At 51.6% G+C, this 23,056-nt stretch overlaps 1 protein-coding gene across 1 annotated transcript in view; it reads right to left on the bottom strand.

Moving 5' to 3' along the window:
- Positions 1–2,129: 2,129 nt before the first annotated feature.
- The window catches only part of RUNX3 (RUNX family transcription factor 3), a 36,705-nt gene continuing 15,778 nt past the window's right edge, over positions 2,130–23,056 (bottom strand). Inside the window, exons 4-5 of the mRNA XM_027740361.2 lie at positions 15,280–15,444; positions 2,130–3,088 (exon numbers count right to left, since the gene is read on the bottom strand). Of these exons, the coding sequence (XP_027596162.1) occupies positions 2,565–3,088; positions 15,280–15,444 (689 nt within the window). The 3' untranslated portion in view covers positions 2,130–2,564. The remainder of the gene's footprint in view (positions 3,089–15,279; positions 15,445–23,056) is intronic.

Raw genomic sequence — 23,056 nt, 5'->3', positions numbered from 1 at the left:
TTATTAAGAATCGTATCCTTCAACACACTTAAGAATTATATTATTATAACAAATAAGACCAAAAATTAGATTTTATAGTTAAATATTCTGTGAGCCAGACAAAGGGGTTTTACTGTACAAGCGATTGTGCATTTTTTTAAAAAAGCAAATTATAGTGCAAAGCAAAAAACATTGGCCTGTCTCGTGACCATTTGCATACAACAGAGGTGCATCTATTTACACCTTCACATGACAATATGTCATAAAAACAACATCGTTGCCATTCCTATTATTTTCTCTTTTAAAATTCATTACAAACAGTCTTAAATTAACCTAGTACTACGAATGCCTTGTTTCCTTTGTGCTTTCAGTCAGTGGATGAAAAACGTAAATGCATCAAACACAGGCTGCCGTGGTCCAGTTCCAGAGCCGGCGAGCGCCGGCGCGGTGCCTGCTGGCGCTAAGGCAAGTGAAGGTTGCAGTTTTGCTGGGGTAAGGCTTTTTATTTTTTATTATTATTATTATTATTATTATAATTATCATTATTATTATTATTATTTAAAGGAGTTGTTCTTCTTGTTGCTTACGGAACTCGTGAGTGGTCATCGCAGCTTTCCAACCAAGCCGGGATGTCTTGCTCCAGTCTCGACGTGGTAGTGCAATTACAACGCTCTGTGCCTCGACCGAGGGCTGACAAGCTGCCAGCTGAGATTTGGGGACAGGTGACGTGGCTGTGATGGTGTGACTGAGGCGGAGGGGCCCAGGGGGGCAGCTATGGGGTTTCAATTTTCTGATGTTCACGGTAAAAAAGTAAAAGGCAAAGGCTCGGCTACTGGTGGCGCTGGGGGCTGGGACTGTCCGTGTCCCCTCGCTGCAGGGGAGGCTCTGGAGGGCAGTGGGTACTGCAGTTACACATTCCCCAGGAACCCATCCACACACCCTCAGCCCTGCCAGGGCAGGGAATCATGAATCCAGTCCCAATTCCCATGCCAGCATAAAGCCCAGCTGGCTTGCAGGAGGTGACAAACCCTGCATTGTGCATCAGAGCCAAACCACTGACCCCGGCTTGGAGGAGCCCAGACAGCCCCTCCAGCTGCCTACGACCTCCCATCATGGCCCTGTTTGGTTGCAATGTCTTTGGTATCAGCTACGAGGGTGCCTGGGAGAGCTGGTTCCTCCAAATGCCACAAGATGCAACCGGTCATTGATGGGCCAATGGTACCTTTAGTGCCCCTTCTTCAGCTTATTCATCTACAGCATGATACCCATGCTCTGGGTCGCTTGAGGGGGAGGGAAGGAGGGTGAGGGGATGGAAAAGACTAGATAACATCACTTCACAATATTCCCAACCACCAAGTGTAAAAAGTGCTCCTTTCTCCAAATCTCAGTTAGAGCTTTCAGCATGAACCAAGTGTAAGTCAAAATAAAAAGTCATCGTGTCAATCCACTCTGAGTGAAAATGTGGGAAAGAATCATAACAGAATAATGATGCTTTGCCACCAGCTGCATGTGTTGCCACTCAGAGAGGAGGAAAGAAGACCCAGAGAGCAGTGGCAAGGTCATGCCAAAGGCCCCCGAGTCCCTTTTGCAGCTAACGCGCTTGGAAGTGCATCTCATCCGTCTTGGATTGTCCTGAATGCCACCTTCACTTCAGCCACCATCACTGAGATCTGCTAAGAGGAGCAAAGAACTGAGTGGTGAGGTCAGGACAGAAGAGCAAACAAAACAAAACAAAACACGTCGCGTAAAAAGTACATCTCGTGTGTAAACATAGAGAAAAGGGGCCGGTCAGGCAGGGGATCAGCCACGTTACTGTTTTAAAAGTGACGACAATGACAAAAAAAATGAACAATACAACCTCTGTCGCCAACAGCAAATAATAATAATAATAATAATAATAATAATAATAATAATAATAATAATAATCACATCACAGCTCCTGTTCACGTGGCTGACGCCGGCCCAGCCCCGCCGTGCCCGATCCCCGCGGTTGTGCTGTAAACCCGACTGCTCTGGCGTCGTTCCGGAGCTCTTTGGTGGTCAGGGACCCTACACCAGTGGGAAGGGAAGGAGAAGAGAAAATGGGATTTTTTTTTTTCCTTTTTTTTTTTCCCCCCTCCTTTTTTTTTTTTTTTCTCAGTTCAGTCCTCTTGCTCTGGCAGAGAGATGGTTTGGGCAACTCCCTGGTCTTTTCTCTTCTCTGAATCATTTTGCAGAGGAAGGGTGAAGCTTTTCTTCACTCTTTCTGAGGGGGAGAGGTGTGAGTGAGATGACTGAGAAGTGTTCTGTGAGTAACAAACATCTGATTCCACATGTCCTTTTTTTTTCCCCCCCCTATGTACAATCCACATACTTAAGACACACAAAGGGAACCACATCAAGCCTCGTGGATGTTCATCTTGAAATGTAACATAGGTCCTGGTCCGTCTTTGCTTGATGTTTGCCCGTGCTTGCATACAGAGGATCCTGGTTTGCTTTTGGTTTGGGAGACTTTGGTTTAGGCATCACTATGCTCTGGTCACTACCAAAAGGAGCAAAAGGTGGCTGATTGAGTTAAAAGACATTGGTGCACAGCTGAGTTCCTCCTAGTAGGGTCTCCAGACCGACTCATCCATCCTCCCAGTAGTCGTCATGGTCGTGGGTGAGTTACTGTGGCTCCCGTCCGCGTCCACCCCGTCGTTCTGATTGCCCAGGGTGGGATTCATTAGGTTGTTCCCTGCTGAGGCGCTTGTGCAGGACGAGAGCATCCGGGTGGGCGAGCGCTCGCCGCCCGCCACCATGGAGAACTGGTAGGAGCCCGAGGACGTGCCGTAGTACAAATGGTAGGGAGAGGGGTTGGCCTGGAAGGGTCCACTCTGGTTCTGCGTGGAGCCGGGGTAGGGGGGCGGCAGGTAGGTGTGGTGGAAGCGTGTCGTGGTGGGCATGCTGGTCATGCTGATGCCCCCGATGCCCGTGGCCGAGGGGGTGGCGGTGTAGGGGAAGGCAGCGGACATGGCGCCGGGATAATGCATCCGTGGGTCGGAGAACCTGGTCTCGGTGAGCGCCGGCAGCGTCGGGAAGGAGCGGTCGAACTGCCGGGGGTCAGAGAAGGGGCTCAGGTCTGACGTGCCTGTTGGGGCGGAGGAAGAAAGAGGGTGCTTAGAGCACTGTCCTTGAGAGTTTGTCCTACAGCCCCCCTGCCCTAGGAATTAAAGTCAGAAGGAAAAGCATCTCCTGGATCTGCCAGGGAAGAGAGCTGGGGGACTTAAATAAAAATAAAAAAAAAAAAATAAAATCCCCAAACCCGTTTGTTTAAGTTGTTCCCATTTCCTGTCCTCAGATTTGTTGTTTCCTATCCAAGAAGGGACACGACTAAGCTGAGCTTCTCTAAGGGGTCTATTCATCTCCGGCAGATTAAAAAAGCACACCCCGTAAACACAGAAAAAAAATGTTTAGCCATTACATCAGCTGTGTAGTAAATAAATGGATGCAGGCCCCAGACGGCCGGTCCCTGGGATCCTCCGTGGTGTATATACACACACACAGAGACAGGGAGGAAAAGCTGGAGCCCAGACCAGCCTGCTAAGCCTTCTTGTGGGTGGCCTGTTCGTGCTGATACCATCAGGGGATGGAGCTGATAAACACACAGCTGAAAACTCCCAAGCTAGGAGCCACAATATCCCTCTGCTTGAGTTCTCTGTGTATTTTTCTCCTTCCAAGAGGATAAAGAGAGTGAGAAATTCAGGCTTTCTTCTGCTGGGGGAAGGGAGACTCGGGGCAGCGCAGCGGGGACGTTACCCAGCTCCATTGGGTGCTGGAGCCCCCCACACCTTTTCTTGGGGGATCTATAAACACAGGGCATCACAGTCAGCTTGGAACTGGAGAGGGTTCTTGGATCCCATCCTCCTGTGGGGAGCCCAGGTTAGAGGTGGGAATCCAAACCAGCAGATCCTTTGAGGACCTCAAGGTGTTCCTGTGGTTCTCTCAGCTGTCCCAAGTCCGGTGCCATTCCTTTAAAAGTCCAGAAACCTCCAGCCTTGGTGCATCAAGACAGACAGAAATGAGTTTTGCTCTCCAAAGAGAGAAGCAAAACCTCTGTATTTGAGACCTCCACAGCCCAGGTCAAGCTCCAGCACTGGGTCTGCAGAGGGCATGTCTAGAAACACTGTGACTCCACCTTCCTCAGCCTTGTGACACTCCTTGTGAGAAGAAAATCTCTTGAAAGAGCAATTCTAACCCAAAGCTGATGCACTGAGCTCAAAGCCCTGCCCAGCTGGAGGTGGCTCTCCATCCTTTCTGATTACTCCCAAGACCCCTATTTTTCCCTTGTTAAAAGCAGGGCCTTTCTGCTTTGGTAGTGGAATCCAGCCCCAGTGACTTTTTTTGGTCATGTCAGCTGGATTTTGAATCACTCGGAGCAAGAGAAGGTGAGGTGAGTATGCTAAACATGCTTGTTGGGCTTGGATATGCATATACATACAAACTCACATTCACAGGGTTGGGTGTCTGCTCTGCATGCACAGGGATGTGTGTTTTATATATATATATTTATTACAATGAAGCACTTTTAACTTCTCAGGGTTGGAGTTCCAGGCCCTGAAGCATTTCCCCAGGAAAAAAACCACTTCAGTTAATCCCTTCCAGCTACCTGGTGACACGGGCACGCTCTGGAGGGGCAGGTAGGGAGGGGATTTGCTCTCAACCCTCTTTCTAATCCCGGGTGAGTCCTTCAGCCACCGGCCGCTGGAAGGAGGAGGGGAGAGGAGGTTCCTCCCTCCCCTGCAGCCCTTTTGCCTTCCCACGCAGGCTCCACGGAGGGGAAAGGCGGGGGAGCACCTGGTTTGTGAACGTGGCTGTGGCTTTGGTGCGAGATAAGAGAGGAGCAGCCCTAAGCTGTCACGAACCACACTGCTCTGCTGGAAAAGCCGACTGTGGAAGCGGCTGCCTGGCCACAGGGCTGTCCTTGCTCCACGCCATGAGCAGGGGTAGAGCGCTCGGGCTGGCTGGAAAAGCACGACGCTGTGAAAAGTGCTCACAACTGACCGAGCCGACCTGATTTCACATCCCAGCAGGACGCTCTGCCCCATCCCAAAGCCGGGCTGCTGCAACAGCAGCACCAAAATACTGTCAGGCACTGGGAGCCGAGGTTTGGAGACCAGCTCTGCAAGAAGCAGCTTGACCAGAGCCTGTAGCTTTAGCAATCCAGCAGCATCACAGCACACGGTGGGACCACAGGACAAAAATCCTGGCTGAACGTGGACTGGAAAGAAAAAGTGCTATTTTCTGAACAAAATGCCTCTCCTTACATGCAGCAGCTCTGCCACTGCTGGTTTGCCATACACTGCGAAAAAAGCAGCCTCCAAACCCCCCCAGTCCCCAGAAAACCCAGACTGGCGCTTGCTGCCTTCCCAGATGACAATCTCCAGCGCTCAGACCGTGCTCCTTCGTTACCTTTCACAGGCCCATAAATAATATTCCATAAAATGCAAATCGAAATCAAACCTAAGTGCTCAGGGCACATTTCCCTTTTCCTCTATAACACACTCAAAGGTTTGTGTTTGGGTTTTTTTTTTTTTTTAGAGGCTACATTTTATTGGCCTGAATTTGCACCGTTTGGCAACGGGTCCTTGCTACTAATTCAGACAGGAGTGTGTGAGAGTGTTCGTTACAGGCTGTGAGTGTGACAAGCACAGCACAGCGATGCCGTGGGGTCTGGAGGCACTCAGCTATCGCCCGAAAAACACGGGTGGGCAGCGAGGGAGCTCTGCCAGGGTCTGATCCTGGACAGAGGGCACTCTGCAGGCTTGGGATCCATGAATCTGGAGCGTGAATCCCTGAGAAAGCAAACCCCTCAGCGTAAACCCTGAGTGTGAATCCACATCCAGCAGAGCCACGGGGCACCCAGCCCGCCGTGACCAGCTCGCTTTCATCTCCGCCGGCCTTGGGCTCCAAAGTCTGGCCCAGAATAGAGCTCCAGCTCTCCCCGACCAGTCTGAGGCTAAAAATAAACCCCAAAACCACCTCAAAAACAAAACCCCACTTGTGTATTTCGCCGCTGTGTTATCTGGGTGTGTATGTGTGTGTGTGGGGGGGGGTGGTGGTTCAGCCTCGCAGACACCGGGCTGTGCCGCTCTATAACGCCGGTCTCTGTTCCACCACGGCCCCCCCGGTGGGGACGAGCTGCACACCGCGGCACCCCGGCGGGAGAGCGGTTCCCCCCGGGGGGGTTCCTGGTCCTCGGTGTCGGCCCCGGCCCGTGTCGGCCCCGGTGCCCCTCAGGGGCGGGCGGGCTCGGCGGTCCCGCCGCCAGCAGGGGGCGGCTGCGGGCGGGCGGGCGGCGGGAGGCGGGAGGGAGGGAGGGAGGCGGCCGCTAGAGGGGGTTCCGCCATCGCCGCTCCGCTGTCACCGCGCTAACGCCCCTCCATCTCGGGCACTTCACCGCAGGCTTTCCCCTCCGTCCCGTCTCCTTCACCTCACGACAGCCCCCTTCCATATGGAGGGTTTCACCCCTCCGTCCCGTCTCATTAGCCCCAGGGCTGCCCCTCCGTCTCGGCCGCTTCACCGCCGGCTCAGCGCTGTCACTTCACAACTGCCGCTTCCGTCTTGGTCCTCACCTCGGGGCTGCCCCTCCACCTCCGACCTCACCTCAAGGTTTCCCCTCTGTCTTGGTCCTTGCTCAAGGTTTCCCCTCTGTCTTGGTCCTTGCTCAAGGTTTTGCCTCCATCCTATCTTCTTCATCTCGGAGCTGCCCTTCCATCTTGGCTCCCTCACCTCAGTCCTCATCTCAGGGTTTCCCCTTCATCCCATCTCCTTCACTTCACAACTGCTCCTCCACCTCAGCACTGTCACCTCACAACTGTCCCTCCATCTTGGTCCTCACCACAGGGTTCCTCTTCCATCCCATCTCAGAGCTCCATCTCCATCTTGGTCCTCACCACAGGGTTCCTCTTCCATCCCATCTCAGAGCTCCATCTCCATCTTGGTCCTCACCACAGGGTTCCTCTTCCATCCCATCTCAGAGCTCCATCTCCATCTTGGCTCTCTCGTCTCAGGGCTGCCCCTCTAGCTCAACCCTTAGCTTAAGGTTTCCCCTCCACCCTGTCTTCTCCACCTCAGTGCCCTCACCTCAGAGCTGCCCCTATATCTTGGCCCTCGCCTCAGGGTTTCCCCTCCATCCCATCTCGTTCACCTCACAACCTCCCCTCCATCTGGGTTCCCTCTCCTCAGGGCTGCCACGGATCCACACAGATTGCAACCACACAGCCCCGTTCCCACTGCCCTGGCCAGGGGCATCATCCCTCCTGCCCTGCTTCCGAGGAGATCTCCACTGAAACAGCCCCAGCAAGGTCCAAGTAAAACATCGCCATTAACACACCCCCATAACCACCTAACTCAGCAGCGAGCAACCCTCTGGCACACTCAGCCAGAATCAAACAGCAACCTGGAGCGAGCAACATGCTGAGAAAATGTCGGAGAAGAAGGAGTGGGTGAAGCTGCACCCTTGGACTCCACATTCCCTTAGGAATCACAGCTGAAAATGGGCTTTAAAAGCCCCATCTCACTGTCCCCTTCCCCGCTGCATCTCACACACATCTGCTCCATAGTTCTGCCTCCGAGGATTTACTACAGTTTCCCTCTCTTACTCTCTGTCCAGCCCCCATTTGCTTTTTTGGACCCTGGCAATCTGAGCTTGAGTATTTCAGTTGTCCAGTTGCCAATCAAAATATTTGAAGGAAATGTTTATTTTCTTCTCGAAATCACACCAGCTGCTGCACTAACTGAATAAGCCCATTTAGCTGTAAGAATTTAACCATTGTAAGAGTGAATTGAGTCCCCCAACTACTCCAAAATCTGACCCAATCTATCAGCGGAAATGTCAATGTTTTGGATGGGAGTTTGGGGAAGTGTGGAATGTGTATTAAATAAAAGCCATGTAAAGGTCAAAGCCCTGATTAGTAATGCCACTGTGTCCTCCTTAGGGCTGAGCTGCCCAGGGGACCTCGGAGGCCAGGACACACCCTGTGATTTAATTGTGCAGCTGCAATTTGCACCTTTCAAGGACCCCCAAGTCCTCCTGCACGTGGAGCTGGATAGAAACAGGCTTTGAAAGCTGCTCAGCCCCTTTCCAGATAAAACAACAGCGCTCCAGTGACACAGCAGCTTTCTCTCCACCTCAGAGATAATACGGGTCTTTTCTTGGGTGGATGGCGAGGAGATAAATGTGAAGAGACGCCCCTGAGCCTGTGCGGCAATGGGGCCAAACCTCAGCTGGTTCATGGTGGTAAGGGCTGGTCACGAGCGTGGAGGTGGGGAAGCTGGTTCATGAGGCTGCCAACCACAGAGGTTTCTCTGGGTGTGTTCAGCCGCCTCCCTTAAGACCATGTGGGGTTTGGGAGCTGCTTTGGATGGAGTGGAACTGGTCCCTGTACCCCTGCTGGGTCAGGACTGGTAGATCTCCTCAGAGTTCCCTGGAGGCCTTTGAGGAGATGAGGCAAAAGGTTTTAGGGATGGATGTGCATCCTTCCCAGCAGAACAGTGGGTGCTTCCACTACCTCCTCCTCCAGGAAAAGCGATGTTCTGTGCGGAGAGAGGAAAGGGCCCCAAAAGCAACATCAGGACCTCTTCAGTGCTACAGCCTGGAAAGGGCTTTGAGTGACACCTAAACAACCAGCTCACCCAGGGCATGTGTCAGAGCACAGCGCTGGGCCTGAGGTACAGGAGGAGATTATCAGATCATCTGGGGCTGGGCAGCAACATGTGGAATCTGGGCAGCTCCACGGCACCCAAGATATCACTCTCTGGTCCCCATCTCAGAGATGTGGGGATATTCAGTGGCTGATGAATCCAGTCAGCAATAAACTTAACCCATTGTGTGTATATTACACAACACACACACATACTCATAGCGTGCGATACACACAGAGAATAAAGGAAATGCAAAGGGAACTTGGTAGTGTGGCTCTCTCCAAGTGGACAGAATATAAAATAACTTCAGCATGGTCATATATCACTGTTTCAATTCTACGCATATATGTGCCTTGCAAAATTGTCATGAAAAATCAACCCTGGGGGGGGAAAAAAACCCTTCCTTTCCTGTCTTATGCCACGATGATTGACAACCATGTAAACACTAATGATACCTTATGCTTCTGTATATAATAGCCTTGCACGTGTGAGACAGAGCGGGGACAGACGTTCTCGCTCTGTGTATACCCTTGGCTGTCTTTTCTCTGCAGATTTCTGTGATATTTGGACCTCCGGGTCATCTTTTAGCATTTTTCTGCCCTCTCTTCCTCTCTGCTTCCTTCCCCTGGTCACAACGGCTCCATCTGGGAGCACAGAGAGGCAGGTGGCCAGAGAAGGAGACAATCTGTACGGGAAGGTGCACGGGAGGCATTTGATGTGTGAAGCCCCAGCTCATCTCTAGAGAAGGCGCCGCTCTCCTCCCCACCCACGCATGCAGGCGCGCTCTCACGCCTCTGTCACGTATGTTAACAAGTTCACTTGTTTCCAAGCCAGAGCCAACTAAAAAAGAAAACGGCCCCTTCCTCCCACCCCACGTAAAATAGAGCAAAATATATTTTGGGGGAGGAGGGGAGGTGTTGAAAAAAAATGAGGGTGTGAACGGCATCCGTTGTTACACGCCCATGGAGCACTGTTCTGTATCTGATAGAACCAGCTCACGAACTGGGTGCAAGGACTTCCTTTGCAGAGTTTGAAAAAAAAAAAACAACAACAAAACCAAACCCCAAACCAAAACACAACAACACACACGGCCTTATCACAGCATCGCCAGGCACCACCTCAAGATTGCCAAGCACGTTTGCTGCTCAATTCTCCTCAAATGCCATGTGCTGCCGTGCAGACACACACGCGGCCCCCGGACCTACCCCACGAGCAGCACAAAGCTCTGCTCCTCTGTCCTCTCCCAGCACTTTCAATCAGATCCCAAATATGTTGGGCAGCAGCCTCCTGGTCTATGCAGGCAGGGCAGGGAAATTCCCAGGTATTCCCAGCCCGGTGAATCATGCACTGCATCTCAACCTCCTCTGCAAACCTTTCCAGGCCCACCGGGATGCTCCCAGCCATTTGCTGGACCCATCCTGCCCTGCTGGGGAGGACCCTGCTTCTGACTTCCAGTCTGGATTTATCCAGGGCCAATTCAACCCCATCTCCTGTGCCAGCACTGTCCTCCATAGCTTACATTAGCTCCTCTCCCTCCCCGATGTTTACCCCCTCGATGTATTTACACAGAGCAATCAGCTCCGCTCCCAGCCTGCCCTTTGCTAGACTAAACAAGCCCAGCTCTCCGTGCTTCCTCTCCCACCACAGCCTCTCTGTTCCTCTCACCATCCCAGAGCCCTCTGCCCGCGTCCCCCTGTCCTGCACCAGGCTCAGTTCCCGCCACTCCATCCCGCAGAGCTAATGAATAAGATAACGGTGCTAATTGGAGCGGGTGGGTGGGCTGAACGGGAAACGCTCCCGTGATCGCAGCCACTCCCTCTGGCCTGCCTGCGCTTTGCTCTTTACCTGTATTCAAAGGGTATTAAAAAAAAATTAACAAGCCCTGACTACATAAAAGGAAGCTGCTGAATTTACAACCCAGCCTGCAGCTAGACCACCTTGCCTGCCGAGCAGGTTTAGACCAGGCCAAGTCTGCCATGGGAAACCCACTGACAGGGAGGCTGAGGAGTGTTGGGAGAAGGGGATCCAGCCCTGTTTGTGCTGGGCTGCGCTGCAGCAACATCCCTGTAATGTGGGCACTGCCCTCCCGCAGCGGCACCCTGGGCTGGGGGCTCCCCTCCTGCGCTCTGCGGATCCCAGCAATCCGAAAATCCCGTGCCAGAGGCGGGATGGCACCCCTGGAGCCTGAGGCAAATGCAGCCGGGCTCCTGGTTAATCTCATCTGCTATTTTGTGGGAACTGCAGCACTTCAGCCCCCTGAGCTGTGGCTGGGAGACCGAGGCGGCTGCACGTCAGCGGCAAACGCAGCGGTCGCGGGTGCCTGAGCTCTCTCTCGGGGAAGCTCCCGTCCAGCACCGGTCTGTGGTTCATCTTTGACAGTTACACACCAAATTCGTATAAGGGACATCGCAAGCGTAAATGAAAGGAGCAGAAAAGCAGTTTAAAGATAGACACAGAAGCCTGAAAGCAGGCAGGAAACCCATCTTGAGCATGTTCCTTCCTTTGAGGCTGAAGCTGAATCCCACAATATGTTTTCTTCCCACTAATGCTTGCCTAGCTTCCTTTGGAAACAATTTAGTCTCTGCCCATGGTAGAATGTTTTTATCCATTAAGAAACGGATATTTTAAAGAAACCATAAGTCAATCTGGACAGGGATTAGGAAGCAGCAATTCAGTGTATTTGCTGGGCCCATAATTCAGGACTTAACCTCAGAGCAGCCACGTTGCATTTCGGAAACAATAGGGCACTCGCTGCCTATGCCAAGAGGCTTCTTAAAAGTAATGTAATACTTTAAAACTGTATATTTAAAAAGCAAAAGAGAGAGAGAGAGATTTTACTTTAAATGCATATGGTGAAGCATTCTGCTGATGACTGGCCCTAAGTAATGGACTGGGAGTGTGAAGCTGGTTAAAGCTGAGGAGTTTCCAGATCAGGAGAGCTGAAGCTCTTCACCAGCAAACACAATGTCTCCCGAAAACCATTGAGCAGAGACTAAAGCTGGGAGAGGCAGGACGGAGCTTGCAAAAGGGTCCAGAGTTTACTGTTCTCTCTGTGAAGCCAAGGGAGTTTGGTTTCGCTGGAGCAAGGGGACGTTAAGTGCGTTAATCAAAACAGCTCGCTCTGGTACCGAGTAGATCCAATTTAAAATCACTTTGCAATTGTCCTCGTGTACGCAAGGCCCCTACATGTTGCTGGACAATGCACACAATTGCTTTTGAGTGATTGAAGATGTTTCCACCACAGAGCGAGAACACAGGCCCGGCTGCGTGGGCGGTCCTGCTCTGCTGCGGTGGGAAGAAAATGGTTCAGCACGAACCGCTGTCGAAACGCGGGCAAGGGCGAAGCACCGCGCAGAGAACTGGGGGCTTCTCCCCTGGAGGATGTGTGTCTGTCACCATCCCGCCTCCCCAGAGCAAGGGGGCCCCGAGAAGCAGCTGAAGGCAGACAGAAGCAAGTTCCTTTAACATCTTGCTTCGCTTTTGGGAGCTACTTGATTTTTTTGAGCTAGAAGGTGAAACTCGGAGTAAAGCAAGCACGCAAGGCTCTGGCCTCTCATGCCCCGTAATAAGGAACCATTTCGAGCCATCCTAATGACAGCTTGGTGTCTCGCTGAGGAGATGACAGAGCTGGGATTTCAAAACCTCAGATTTTCCAGACCTCACTGGAGAAGCATTGGGCCAAATCCTCAGCAGAGGCAAATGGCTCTGCTCGGCTGAAGCCATGCTGGTGAGGGTCTGCCCAGCTACTGGGCCAGACTGTCATCACAGCCACACGGGTTTGAACCCAGAATTACCCTATTTACCCACCAAAGCAGTGCAAGTGGGAGTGAAATCTGGTGTGTGGAGGGTTGCAAATGTCAATCCTGTTGGGGACAAGCATAGGAAGGGATGGATTCTCTGCTCATCTGAGCGGGACAAGGCAAGGCTGAAGCCACTGAGATACCCTGACGCTGGGCATGGGGAACCAGCACAAGAGCAGGATGTGACCTGCTTGGCCACGGAGCTGCGCACGCTCTCCTCCCATGTTTCCTGGCATGTCCTTCAGAAACAATCAGTTTTCTCTTACCAGGAGGTTTTTGGTTTTGAGACCATTTAACCTCAGGACGATCATTTTACATGGGGGCTATTTATAACCTCCAGGGGCTGCTTTACTGAAAGCCTCTGCGAATGGCTGAGGGCCAGACTCTTCTCCCACTTACACCAGCGTCCTTGCCGTGATCTCCACTGGCCACGGCCCTCACTCGTGAGGAGGAAAGATTGGAAAGATTGGAAAGATTGGACCAGGCCAGAGCAAACACACCTCCAAAGAACCCCGGTTCCTCCCAAAGATAAACACTGTCTCCTACGTGCCTTTCTGCCTCAAAACCCAAGCTCCACGTGCTGTATTTCAGGGATTTGAGGTGCCAGAATCCCCCCTCAGCGGCCAAGGCTGTTTCTGAGCATCTCAGCTCCCAGCCTGGTTTTGCCAGAAGCGGATTAGGAAGCATTTGTGCAAACTGCTTGGTCAGCAGAACCGGGAGGCCAACCACCTCCAGCACATGAGCAGAGGGCTGCTGGGCACCGGTGGAGGGAAAACCTGCTCCTCTGGCCCCCTTTCAATCCCTGCACAGGGATGCTAAAAACATTATGGTTGGGAAGCACCCACAAGAAGGATAGCGGGGGCCGGATGAACTCCAGCCTGTCCCTCCTAACCGGTATCTCGTTATGCTTTTCACTAATTGGCTTCTCATGTGTGTTACCCAAGAACGTGCCAAGTCGTGAGAATTACAGGCCTGTTAACTCCTGTGTTATTCTTGGCACGGGCCGGGCTCCACTTGCTCGGGTAAAAATTATGATCTCTGTGAATAAGCCGTGTGTGTGTGCGAGAGAAAGAGGGTTGTTTTTGTTTTTTTTTTTTTTAAATTATGATTATGATTGGTTATAGCCAGCGTTGTGTCAAAAGGACAGGGCTGAGATTAAAAATACTGAGCTGATCCTGCTCCCAGCTACGCTGGTAAGAACCCACAGTCATTTTAAGACAGTTCCTCAACTTGGGAACAAGGGAGCCAAGAGCAGAGCGTGCACGAACCGCCTTTTGCAGCATTCCTGGTAGTTTGGATTCACTCCGCAGGAATGATTTTAGATGGCTAATTTTGTGTGTCTCCACTCCTGCTGTCACTTGACATTTGGGAATTTGGCACGGACGGCAGCTTGTGGCCAATTTCATTTTTTTTTCTCCTTGGATTTGTGTCATCACCTGATCCCTTGCTCCAAACGACGCTCTTTGGGTTTCTGGCACTGCATGGGGCTGTGCTAATTTAAAATACAAATCTTTTTTTCTTCCCCAAGAATCTCTTTCTTTATGACGCAGCCAATGGGATGAGCCTAGAAAACTCTTTCTCTCTCTCTCTCTCTTTTTTTAAACAAAAATCAAATTATAATCCTGCACAAAATGCCCGCGTTCTTCTCATAAATCATGCTAATATCAATGAAAATTCCAAGCATGGAGATTTGCATTTCAATGAGAAATAAATTAAATTTTCACTGCAATTTTGGGTTGGGAGAAGCGGGGCAGCTTTTACAGTTCAGGTAATGTTTTCAAACATGTTTTTGCACCCGAGACACCCTCTTTGCCAATGACACTGAGGTTTTCAAACATCTACATCACTTCTCAAAATGCAACACAAAGGCTTCTGGAACTTTTTATAGGAAACCTTCCAAGAAGGGCCACTTCTCATCAAAACTCAATACGCAGACAGCTTAAATACTATTCCTGAAGTCCCTGTTAGTATCTCTGCTGCTTTCCAAAGGAAAACACCACCGAGGCTAAAATCGCACGGAAAAGGAGCACGTCTCACATGCAGACAGGAGAATGGTCTCTCTTAATTCATTCTGGTGGCATCTGGCTGTGCTGAGACGTGCACAAAGACGGGAGCAGCAAGGCAGTCGGATAATTCCAACGGCAGCGCTTAACTGGGGGCTGAAATTCAGGTGTATGGGGATTAACAGACTGACCTCTCTTGGGTAACTCCAGTGGCAATTCCCACTGCTGTCCTGGCAGCAGTGTGGATTCCCGGGGAACGCCCAAGGACTCGGGGCGCTCCTTGCTGATGGCAAATATGGGAAGAGCAAAGCTCTCTGTGTGTGTGTGTGCACGCGTGCGCCCATGCAGGTGTGCATACGTGTGGGGAATTATGCTGCAGTTGGGTGATCACCAGGCTTGGCATAAACACAATGCAACAAGATAAGAAACCATTTGGATTAGCATGTAAAGTACAAAACACCCTTTCTAGTTGATGCATAACCATAACGTGGGTGCCTTCATGTCAAAGAAGCTGCTGGGTTCAAAGTGTGTTGCTCTGATCTCCCTCGCATTCCTGCTGAAGCTCCTCAGTTTTTCCTAAGAGCCCTGATCTGATGGTGCAAAGAGTGATTTCATGGGTGCAAAAAGGCTTCCAAGGCCAAGAAATCCAAGCAAACCTCCCCCTGGCATGTCCCCCCCCACGGCTCCTTACCCAGGGGAGAGCTGGACTCCAGCCCTACAAGGCCATCCAAAGGGAATCCCGTTCGGCCAGGGAGGCTCCGCTCCCTGCCCAGCTGTGTTGGGAGTGTGAGGCTTTGGGGTGTAACGCCGGGCTGGGGCACCCAGCCAGTTACCTTGTATTGGAGTCTGAGCCTGGGACCCGAAGTGGCTCGGGGTGCTGAGGGATCCACGAGGGTTGGGTGTTGTCGGGGTGACTCTCATGGACTGGCGCAGCCGTTCCAGCTCCCCGTAGCGGTCGGTGAAGGGTTTGGCTTGGTCTTCTAGTTTTTGTCTGTGCCCTGGAACATGATAAAAGAGTCTGATATCTGATCAGTTACCCTTTGGCTGCAGCACCTTGGTTACACACAGAGTCAGCGCAGCCTCTGTCTCCGCGGTTTGCTGATGTTCACGTGGGGAGCAGCCCCGGCAGAAATCAGCTACTGGGGGGCTGCACAGCACACACACAGGGGAAGACCTCATGGTTCAGGAAAATGAAGCCCACCAAAGATGGGACACGGACTGACCCATGTGGGAGGCCCCAGATCATCCCGCAAATCATCCAGCAAGTCAGCCTTTGATCAAGGAGCCTGGATCAGGATGCCCTGCGCCGTGCCTGAGTGACCAGCCTCCACCAGCCCTCACTCTCTCTGAACACAGAGGGGAGACACGTGCAAGGCAGGAAAAACCCCATCTCCTGGCAAAGGGGTGAATGGGGAACCAGCAAAGGAAACACTGAATTTTAAGTATTTTCTGCAGCATTTGCTCAGCGCACAAAGAATAAACTCTCGTCTACTCCCCCTCCCAGCTCTGCTCACCCATTGGGGTCAGAGCCAAGTGGAGCTGGAGAAGGCACAGGAGGAGGGATGGGAGCAGCCGTGGCACCACACCTTGGCCACCTCACTTTGCTTCTTTCTGTTCCTCTTTTCCTACCCATAAAACGGGGAGACTAATCACCCACCTCCCCCAGGCAGGGCAGCAGCTAATGAGCGTTTGTAAAGCACTCCCAGCTCCTTAGGTAGCAGCTGCTGGCACAGGGCAATAATTATTAAATTTATGCTAATTGTCCCGAGGCAAGAGGCGCATGAAATACACTTGATACATAACTTTCGCATTTTACTATATTAATCATCACCAAACGGCTTCACTCTCTCTGGGCCCGATTCCAGTCTCAGTTACACCCGCACAAAGCTGGAGGGGCTCCAGGGAAGCCGGAGCTGCCTCGGTTTTACATCAGTGCCGGGGTTCAGACCTTGGATTCTCCTTGCTCTTTACCTGCCGCAGCCAGACAGCCCTGCAACACCCCCAGCTCTTTGCACCTGCCAGGAAAGGACCTTCCCAAGGTGGCAGCCGCCTCATCCCGGCGTAATCCGAGCGCAGGGCTCGGGGGCACTGGAGGTGTGCGGGCACGCCGGGGAGATGGGAGAGGAGCTGGGAAGAAACCTTCTGCAGTGCTTCAGAGAGCTGGGCCTTATCAGATCCTACAGACCGACATCCACTGAGTCAGTGGCTCAGTTCTTGGTGGCTTTTAAGAAGTGACGCGTTTCAGAGGTGATAAACGCAGCCACCTCTTGCTCACACCCTCCTTCCCTCCCCCCTCACATCTGCGTGGCCTGAGCCCCATCGTCAGTTTGTAGCAAAGTCACAGAAAGTCCCCGGACTTCCCCCTCTTTAATAATGTCTTGCATCTCCTGATCTCCAGAGGGGTTCTCACACTCCCAGCTGAGCTGCCTGCCATGGCATTGCTCCATGGATGTCCCAACAGCAAACCACCCCTTGTCACAGTTTCTGAAGGCCTTTGACCCTCCTCTGTGAGCTCCACATCCAGGTGAGCCCCACCATCCCCTCCAAACTCCATGATCCCCAGGCTTCCGGGTGTGTAAAAGTCCAAACTGATGGAAAACGGGCTGACAACAGAGAGCAAAACTTGTTGAGGACAAACCCCAGCAGAAAGCAAAACACCCAGCAGTGTTTTGAAAATGTCTTTTCCCTGCTATGTGAAATAAACCAAGGAAACCTCACAGCAACACTGTAAATGATCTCTTCTAATCTCTGTGTGTCCCCAGACCTCAGGCACCTCTGCATTATCCGAGGCCTTTGGAGCCATGAGCAGCATCTGTCACGTGGCATTTGTGCTTTCCCCAGGGGAAAAGTGTGTGCAGTGAGGTGTCCTGTTTTGGTCCACATTGTATGACTTCAGTATACATTTAAGCACAGAAAAAGAAAAGTAGGGTTATGTTTCACCTTTAACTGCTTTCCTTGGGCAGAGCGTGGCAGAGGAGCCAAAAGGACTTCAAGTTCCCCAGAAATCTAATGGAAATCAAATTCCCTGCCTCCATCTCAGCACAAACCCTATCCTGCGGTGGTATCTGGCATGTGACGGAGAAAATCCTGAAAAATATATCAAGTGATCTCCGTGCTGATAAATGTTTTTAAAGATTATTCAGCCGTACAACTTGACTGAGGGCTTCATGTGGCTGTGTCATGCTGCACTGGGGTTTCTCTGGTCCCCACATGGTCTGAACATGGACACAGCCCCGTGGGGGTTTTAAGCCTCAAGTAAACAGCAGCACTGTACTTACACCCTCGAGGAGGAGCTGGTTTGTGGGGAGACCCAGCAATTACCGGCGAAACCCCCAAAACCTTAAACCTATCCTAAAAAAAGAAAGTGGAAAACTTGATGCCAGTGTAAGTCGAGGCAAACACAGGGGCTCACTTAGGATGAGCCCTCACCAGAGGATGCTGTGGTGGGATCAGGACCATTCCCAGCTCTCCTAGGCCCTCTCTGGTCTGTATCCTGCCCTGTCTCCATGTGTGGGACGTGGCAGCACCAAACCATATGAAACAAGGCACTGAACGAGTTAAAAACCACCAGCTTGGACTGCCAACCCTCTTTAGCTCAGGCTTTCTCCCCAGGACTTCCTGCCGCTTGTCACTTTAGAGCTGGGGACGTCAGACTTTGTCACGCAAGAGAGAATCGCTATTAATGGGTTTCTTTCATCAGAACAACCTGAGCTTTTTAATTTCTGCAGCGGTTGGCTCCATTAAAAGCCCTTCCCCATCTGCCCACAGCTGTCACGGAGAGGAAACCAGTGCCGTCAAGTGAACAATAGCTCATACCTTAGAGAAGAGGAAGGTGGTTTCTAGCTTAACCCAAGGACTGACTCAAAGCCTCCTGAAGCCAGTGGGCGGGTTTTCACTCAACTTCAAGCAGCTCCAGACACCTCATCCCAAGAAATCTGCCTGAGAAGTCTTCATCACCCCGACCCGTGAATTTTGGGGCACGAAACCTGCCGTTTGGGGTTGGAGACTTAGCCCTGCACTTCCAGCTGGGCTAGCACTGGCTTGCAGGTCAATATTTATGGAAACAACAGAGCTTAGAACGATCAAATGATGGCAGCTACTGACCTCGGGCACCTCTTGTCAACAGCACAAGGGTTTTAACGCTGGATCGGGTTTCTGAATCAGTTAACTCCGATATTGAACATGACATGATGTAAACATTGACAGATCACCTATGATCCTGATGTAATAACAAGATCTGTATCAGCATATCAAACAAACGATCCCATTGAACACTTCCCAGCTGGAAGAGCCGATGTGAATTTGACACTTTGGGCCAGTAATAAGAAGCACACTGGAAGTTTTGGGTGTTTCCTTGGAATGCAGACAGCGAAACAGTGTGTGCCACACTGCAGCCCAGGCGCTCAAAGCTCTGATTTAAAGACATGCCTTCTGCATTAAAACATTACAAAGACCTAACAGACCCTGCTCTTCCTTCTAGGAGTGTGCAACCTGATGTGGTTTCCCAAGCTGGGACCTGGATGGGGTTTCCAGGCAGTGCAGGAGGGAGTTCCACAGTTCACCAAAAGCAGCTTATTTCCCCCAGATTACTGAGATGCAGAATATAAAGTTGATCAAAGGTAGAAAGGGGCTTCAGGAACCTGAGTGGTGTCAAAATCTTAGAGAGAAATTTGATTTGAAAAAACACTCTCCGGGGTGCCTGAGGGTCATGGTACCCTGATTTATCTGTGGTTAGTTGTTCAGTCATGAGACACAAGGAGCTGCACATCCTCCTCTCCACCCCTGGGGGGGTTCAGATTTGGGTGTCACATTTGTCCCCATCCCCTGGCACAGCCCTTTGCTACCAAAGGATGGGAGAGCAGATGGTGGGAAGTGGCTTGGCCCTCCCCAGGAGTCTTGCTGCGAAATGCTGGCGGCAAGATGGAGAGAAGGAAACACAGAGCTTTTCAGCTCTGGGGGATGTTCATTAACACACACATTTGCAGATAATTTCCTTAGCTCCAGTGAGGAAGAGACAAGAACCAGGAGATGGCAACATGGGCTGGGACATCAGCTCGAGCCATCAGCAGCCACAGAAGCCCCCACTCATCCACCTCCAAAGCAAGGTTCCAAACATCCCACCAGCATGATCCCACCATCCTCCACCCAAGGCTCTGCTCAAATATTCACAGTCAAACTCCAGGGCTCAGCCAAGCAGGAGCTCACCAGGAGCAGTCCCTGCACACAACCCCGTGGCTTAGTCTCTACATGTCCGTGAGAATGGACCACAAGAAAGCAATCAGCAGTGGATAAAACTCCGTCTCAATGTGCAAAACACCTTTCAAATCCCTCTTATAGCCCTCAAAATAGGTACTTCAGAGAGACACGCCAATCCTCTACAGAGGGTTGAATTTTTTCCCAGTCTGAGTCTCGACTAGACTATCAAGTCCCAGCATGTGCTCCAGAAAGAAGCCACATGTGAAACGCCTGTGTTATGGGAACAGCAGGCCTGTCCCTTACTGCACATGTTGGGGTGGTTTCATCTTCGCACACCTATAACACGAGGCATGAACACCCCTCAGGTTTTCCCTGGAATCCCACCTCCTGCTCTAGACTCACCACGGGAAGCTCCCGGCCAAGAAGAATTTGGTGGAGCCCCCACGGCCAGCGAAGGAGGGAGGGGGAGGACGGTGTGGAGATGGGAACCAGGTTGCCCGCAGTGCCAGGAGCTGGGAGGGACTCACACATGACGTCTCCACGGAGGATGACGGAGATGCCCTCCGAGCTCCGGTGAGCGGCGGCAGCCTGGAGAGTGCCAACCCTGCTTCAGCCCGCTTCTAGAAGCCGAAGCCCTGGAGTTCACAGGAGGGAGCAGGGGGCAAATGTTAGAAGGAACCGTCTCTTCTGGTGCCGAACAAAGTCAAGCACAGATAACTCATTATTCACATGTTTGAAGTTGGCCTGCTTACGCCATTTGGAAAGAGAATCAGTCACGGCCGGGCTTTGCTTTGGTTTCCTCTGGCTTTCGTGAGACACTACAGCTACTGTCTTTCTCCAGCTTGGAGAGAAAGGGGAGTGTGTCGCAATGCGCCTCGGCTCGCATGTCCTGGCAGAGGATTTACACCAACTTGAACAACGAAAGGAAAATAATATTTAAGGGGGCGGGAAGGGGGGGGGGGGGGGGGAGAAGGGAAAGAGAATTAGGGGAAAAAAAAAAAAAAAGGCGGTTCCTAATTTATAAAGCTTTTTTAGCTGGTGGTGGTCTGAGATGAATTGGCTGCTTCTAAAAGGATGAAAATAAATATCCCTCTTTTTGAAGGAAATAGGCTGGCTCCGGGCCAGCTGGCAGGAAGCACAGAGATATGTTGCACTTACAGTAGGTTTTTTAGTGTCTGAAGCTCCAGCAGTGGGAGAGATGTTCGTTCTAGGCAGGCTGGTATTGATTAGAGGCTTTGCGAGCCCCTGATCTCCTCTCACTCATGGGTTAAGTCCCTCTGCCTCTCTCCCTGCCCACCCTGTGATGGGAGCCCTGGCAAGTGGGACAGCACCTGATAAATCCTGTCGAGGCCACTTATTACACTGGGAGACTCCAAAACTAAGCCCTCTGGAAGGAAAAAAAAAGCAGGGCATTAATTCAGATATTTAAACAGAAATCTAGGGTAGCGCTTTTAAAAGCTCTGGGGATGTGGCCCGTGTTCAAATCAAAGGGAACATCTCACCCAAATTTCCACACAACTTCGGCTCAAATGCCTGAAGGACACTGGCTCCCCATTCCCAGGGTTTCAGTATAGAGATAGAGTCTTTCTGGATTTGTAAAGGTTTTTAAAGCACTTCACAGCACAGGGCAAGCTGGGGGCATTCTCAGCAATTGGCAAAATTCATCAGGTTTAAGCATTTATCCCACTCGTGCCTTGCTGAAAATCCCCACCAGTGTTTTCCTGCGTTTTTCCATCCTTAAAGACCTCTGAAAAATCTCCCTCTGAGACTGCAGAGTGAACTAGGTGGGGCTTCAAAAGTTGTGATTTACAGATCTGAGAATTTCAGCCCGTGTGTCACAAAGCAGCAGGTGGGTGCACATCTGCAGGAACCCGGGCAGCTTTCACAGCAGGGTGCAAAAACCACCAGCCCCCCCCCCCCCATGGCTTCTCTGCAGTTGCTCCCACTTCCAGGAAGGCAGAATTCATTCCCGGGCTGTGATCTGGTTCTCATGGAACTAGGCAAAACCCCTGATTCAAAGATTTCCAGGCTGGGTGCTGGGGAGGAAGCAGACATCTCAAGGACATCCAGCTGGTGTTGCCTCAGCCACGTCTGAGATCAGATTTTCAGAAGCCGTCGCTCCGTAGATCAGTGGAGAGGTGCCAGTTGGAGCGAGTTAATGCTGCTATCTAACAACTTGGGCTGCGTGCTACCGGTATAGCTGGTTTTTCCCAGTTCATAACCTGTTCCATTAGGGCAAGCACATCAAATTCCTTTGGGTGACACTGGTTGAGGATACTCTGCCCAGGATGGGGAGGACCAGCTGCTGGGTTCAGACCTGTGCAAGGAATGTGCCGTGGTTCAGCTGATGGAGATGAGATGAGCCTGACGCTGCAGGGCCTCACAGCAGCCGACTGGAGGGAGCAGTGTTTTGTCAGCCAGTCCTGCACCCTTGGTAACAGCACAACCCCGATCAGACCCAAACTTTCCCAAGGTTTGAGGATGCTGAGCGCTGCTTTTCCCCTTTGCCCTAGGACAGAGCTGGAGCCAAGCCCTGACATTTGAATACTAATATCCCCCAATCCCAGGATTGAGCTCCAAGCTCCATCTCCAGAGACTGGCTGGTATGTTGGATAATTACAGCTCCTGACGAGCTTTGCCAGCACGGGCAGCGCAGAGCTGTGAGGAGGAGCCCCAGAGCAACACTACCTGCACAGCACCTTCATCCCCCCTGCAGTGCTGCTCTTCCAAGCCAAAGGAGCAGAGCTCAGCACAGGCTAAGCACGGGCGAGGGGGCTGCCTGCTCCCACAGCTGTTTTTGGGATGGGGAGGTTCCCATCCCGCTGCCATCGTCCTCAGATGCTGAGAAGGGCACTGGGGATGTCTCTGCTCGCTCGGTCCCTCTTCTTCCTCCCCTCCCTCCCCCTCTCCTGCTATGGATTGTAGAGTCACTGGAAAGAGTAAGAGAAAATAATGCAAAATCATGTCTAAGCACCTTCCGCTGCAGGATATGATTTATCTGTGGCTGAGTGCAGAACAGGTGACTGGTCTCCGGCAGCGGAAGAGAAGGGTCTTAGGAACTAAATTTCATCTCACTCTGAGTCAAATCCTCTTCCTCCCTCTGCCACATCATTAAGGTGATTGGTTGCACTGATAAGCCCTTTCAGGAGGGAGGAACGAGATGTGTCCTGCCCTCACATCTGATGTGATCTTGTGGTTTTGTTTGATAGTTCTGGTCCTTTAGCTGTTATCTCCCCTGAAACGAACTGGCCTTTTAGCACTGACAATTTTTTTTCCTCTCTCTTTTCCAATCCGTGATCTTTCATTCCGTCCTCCTGAGCTCCCAAATCCTGCCTGAGGGAAGCAGGGCCACATTGTATTAATAACCCTGCAATGTGCAGTCCCTGCTCCTGCAGGACAAATCCTCACCAACAA

This window comes from Pipra filicauda, unplaced genomic scaffold (assembly GCF_003945595.2).
Source record: "Pipra filicauda isolate LSUMZ 115617 unplaced genomic scaffold, ASM394559v2 scaffold219_size1829416_pilon, whole genome shotgun sequence".
NCBI classification, from domain to species: domain Eukaryota; kingdom Metazoa; phylum Chordata; class Aves; order Passeriformes; family Pipridae; genus Pipra; species Pipra filicauda.
Note: the sequence above shows the minus strand (reverse complement) of the source record. Positions and strands in the feature narration are given on the sequence as shown.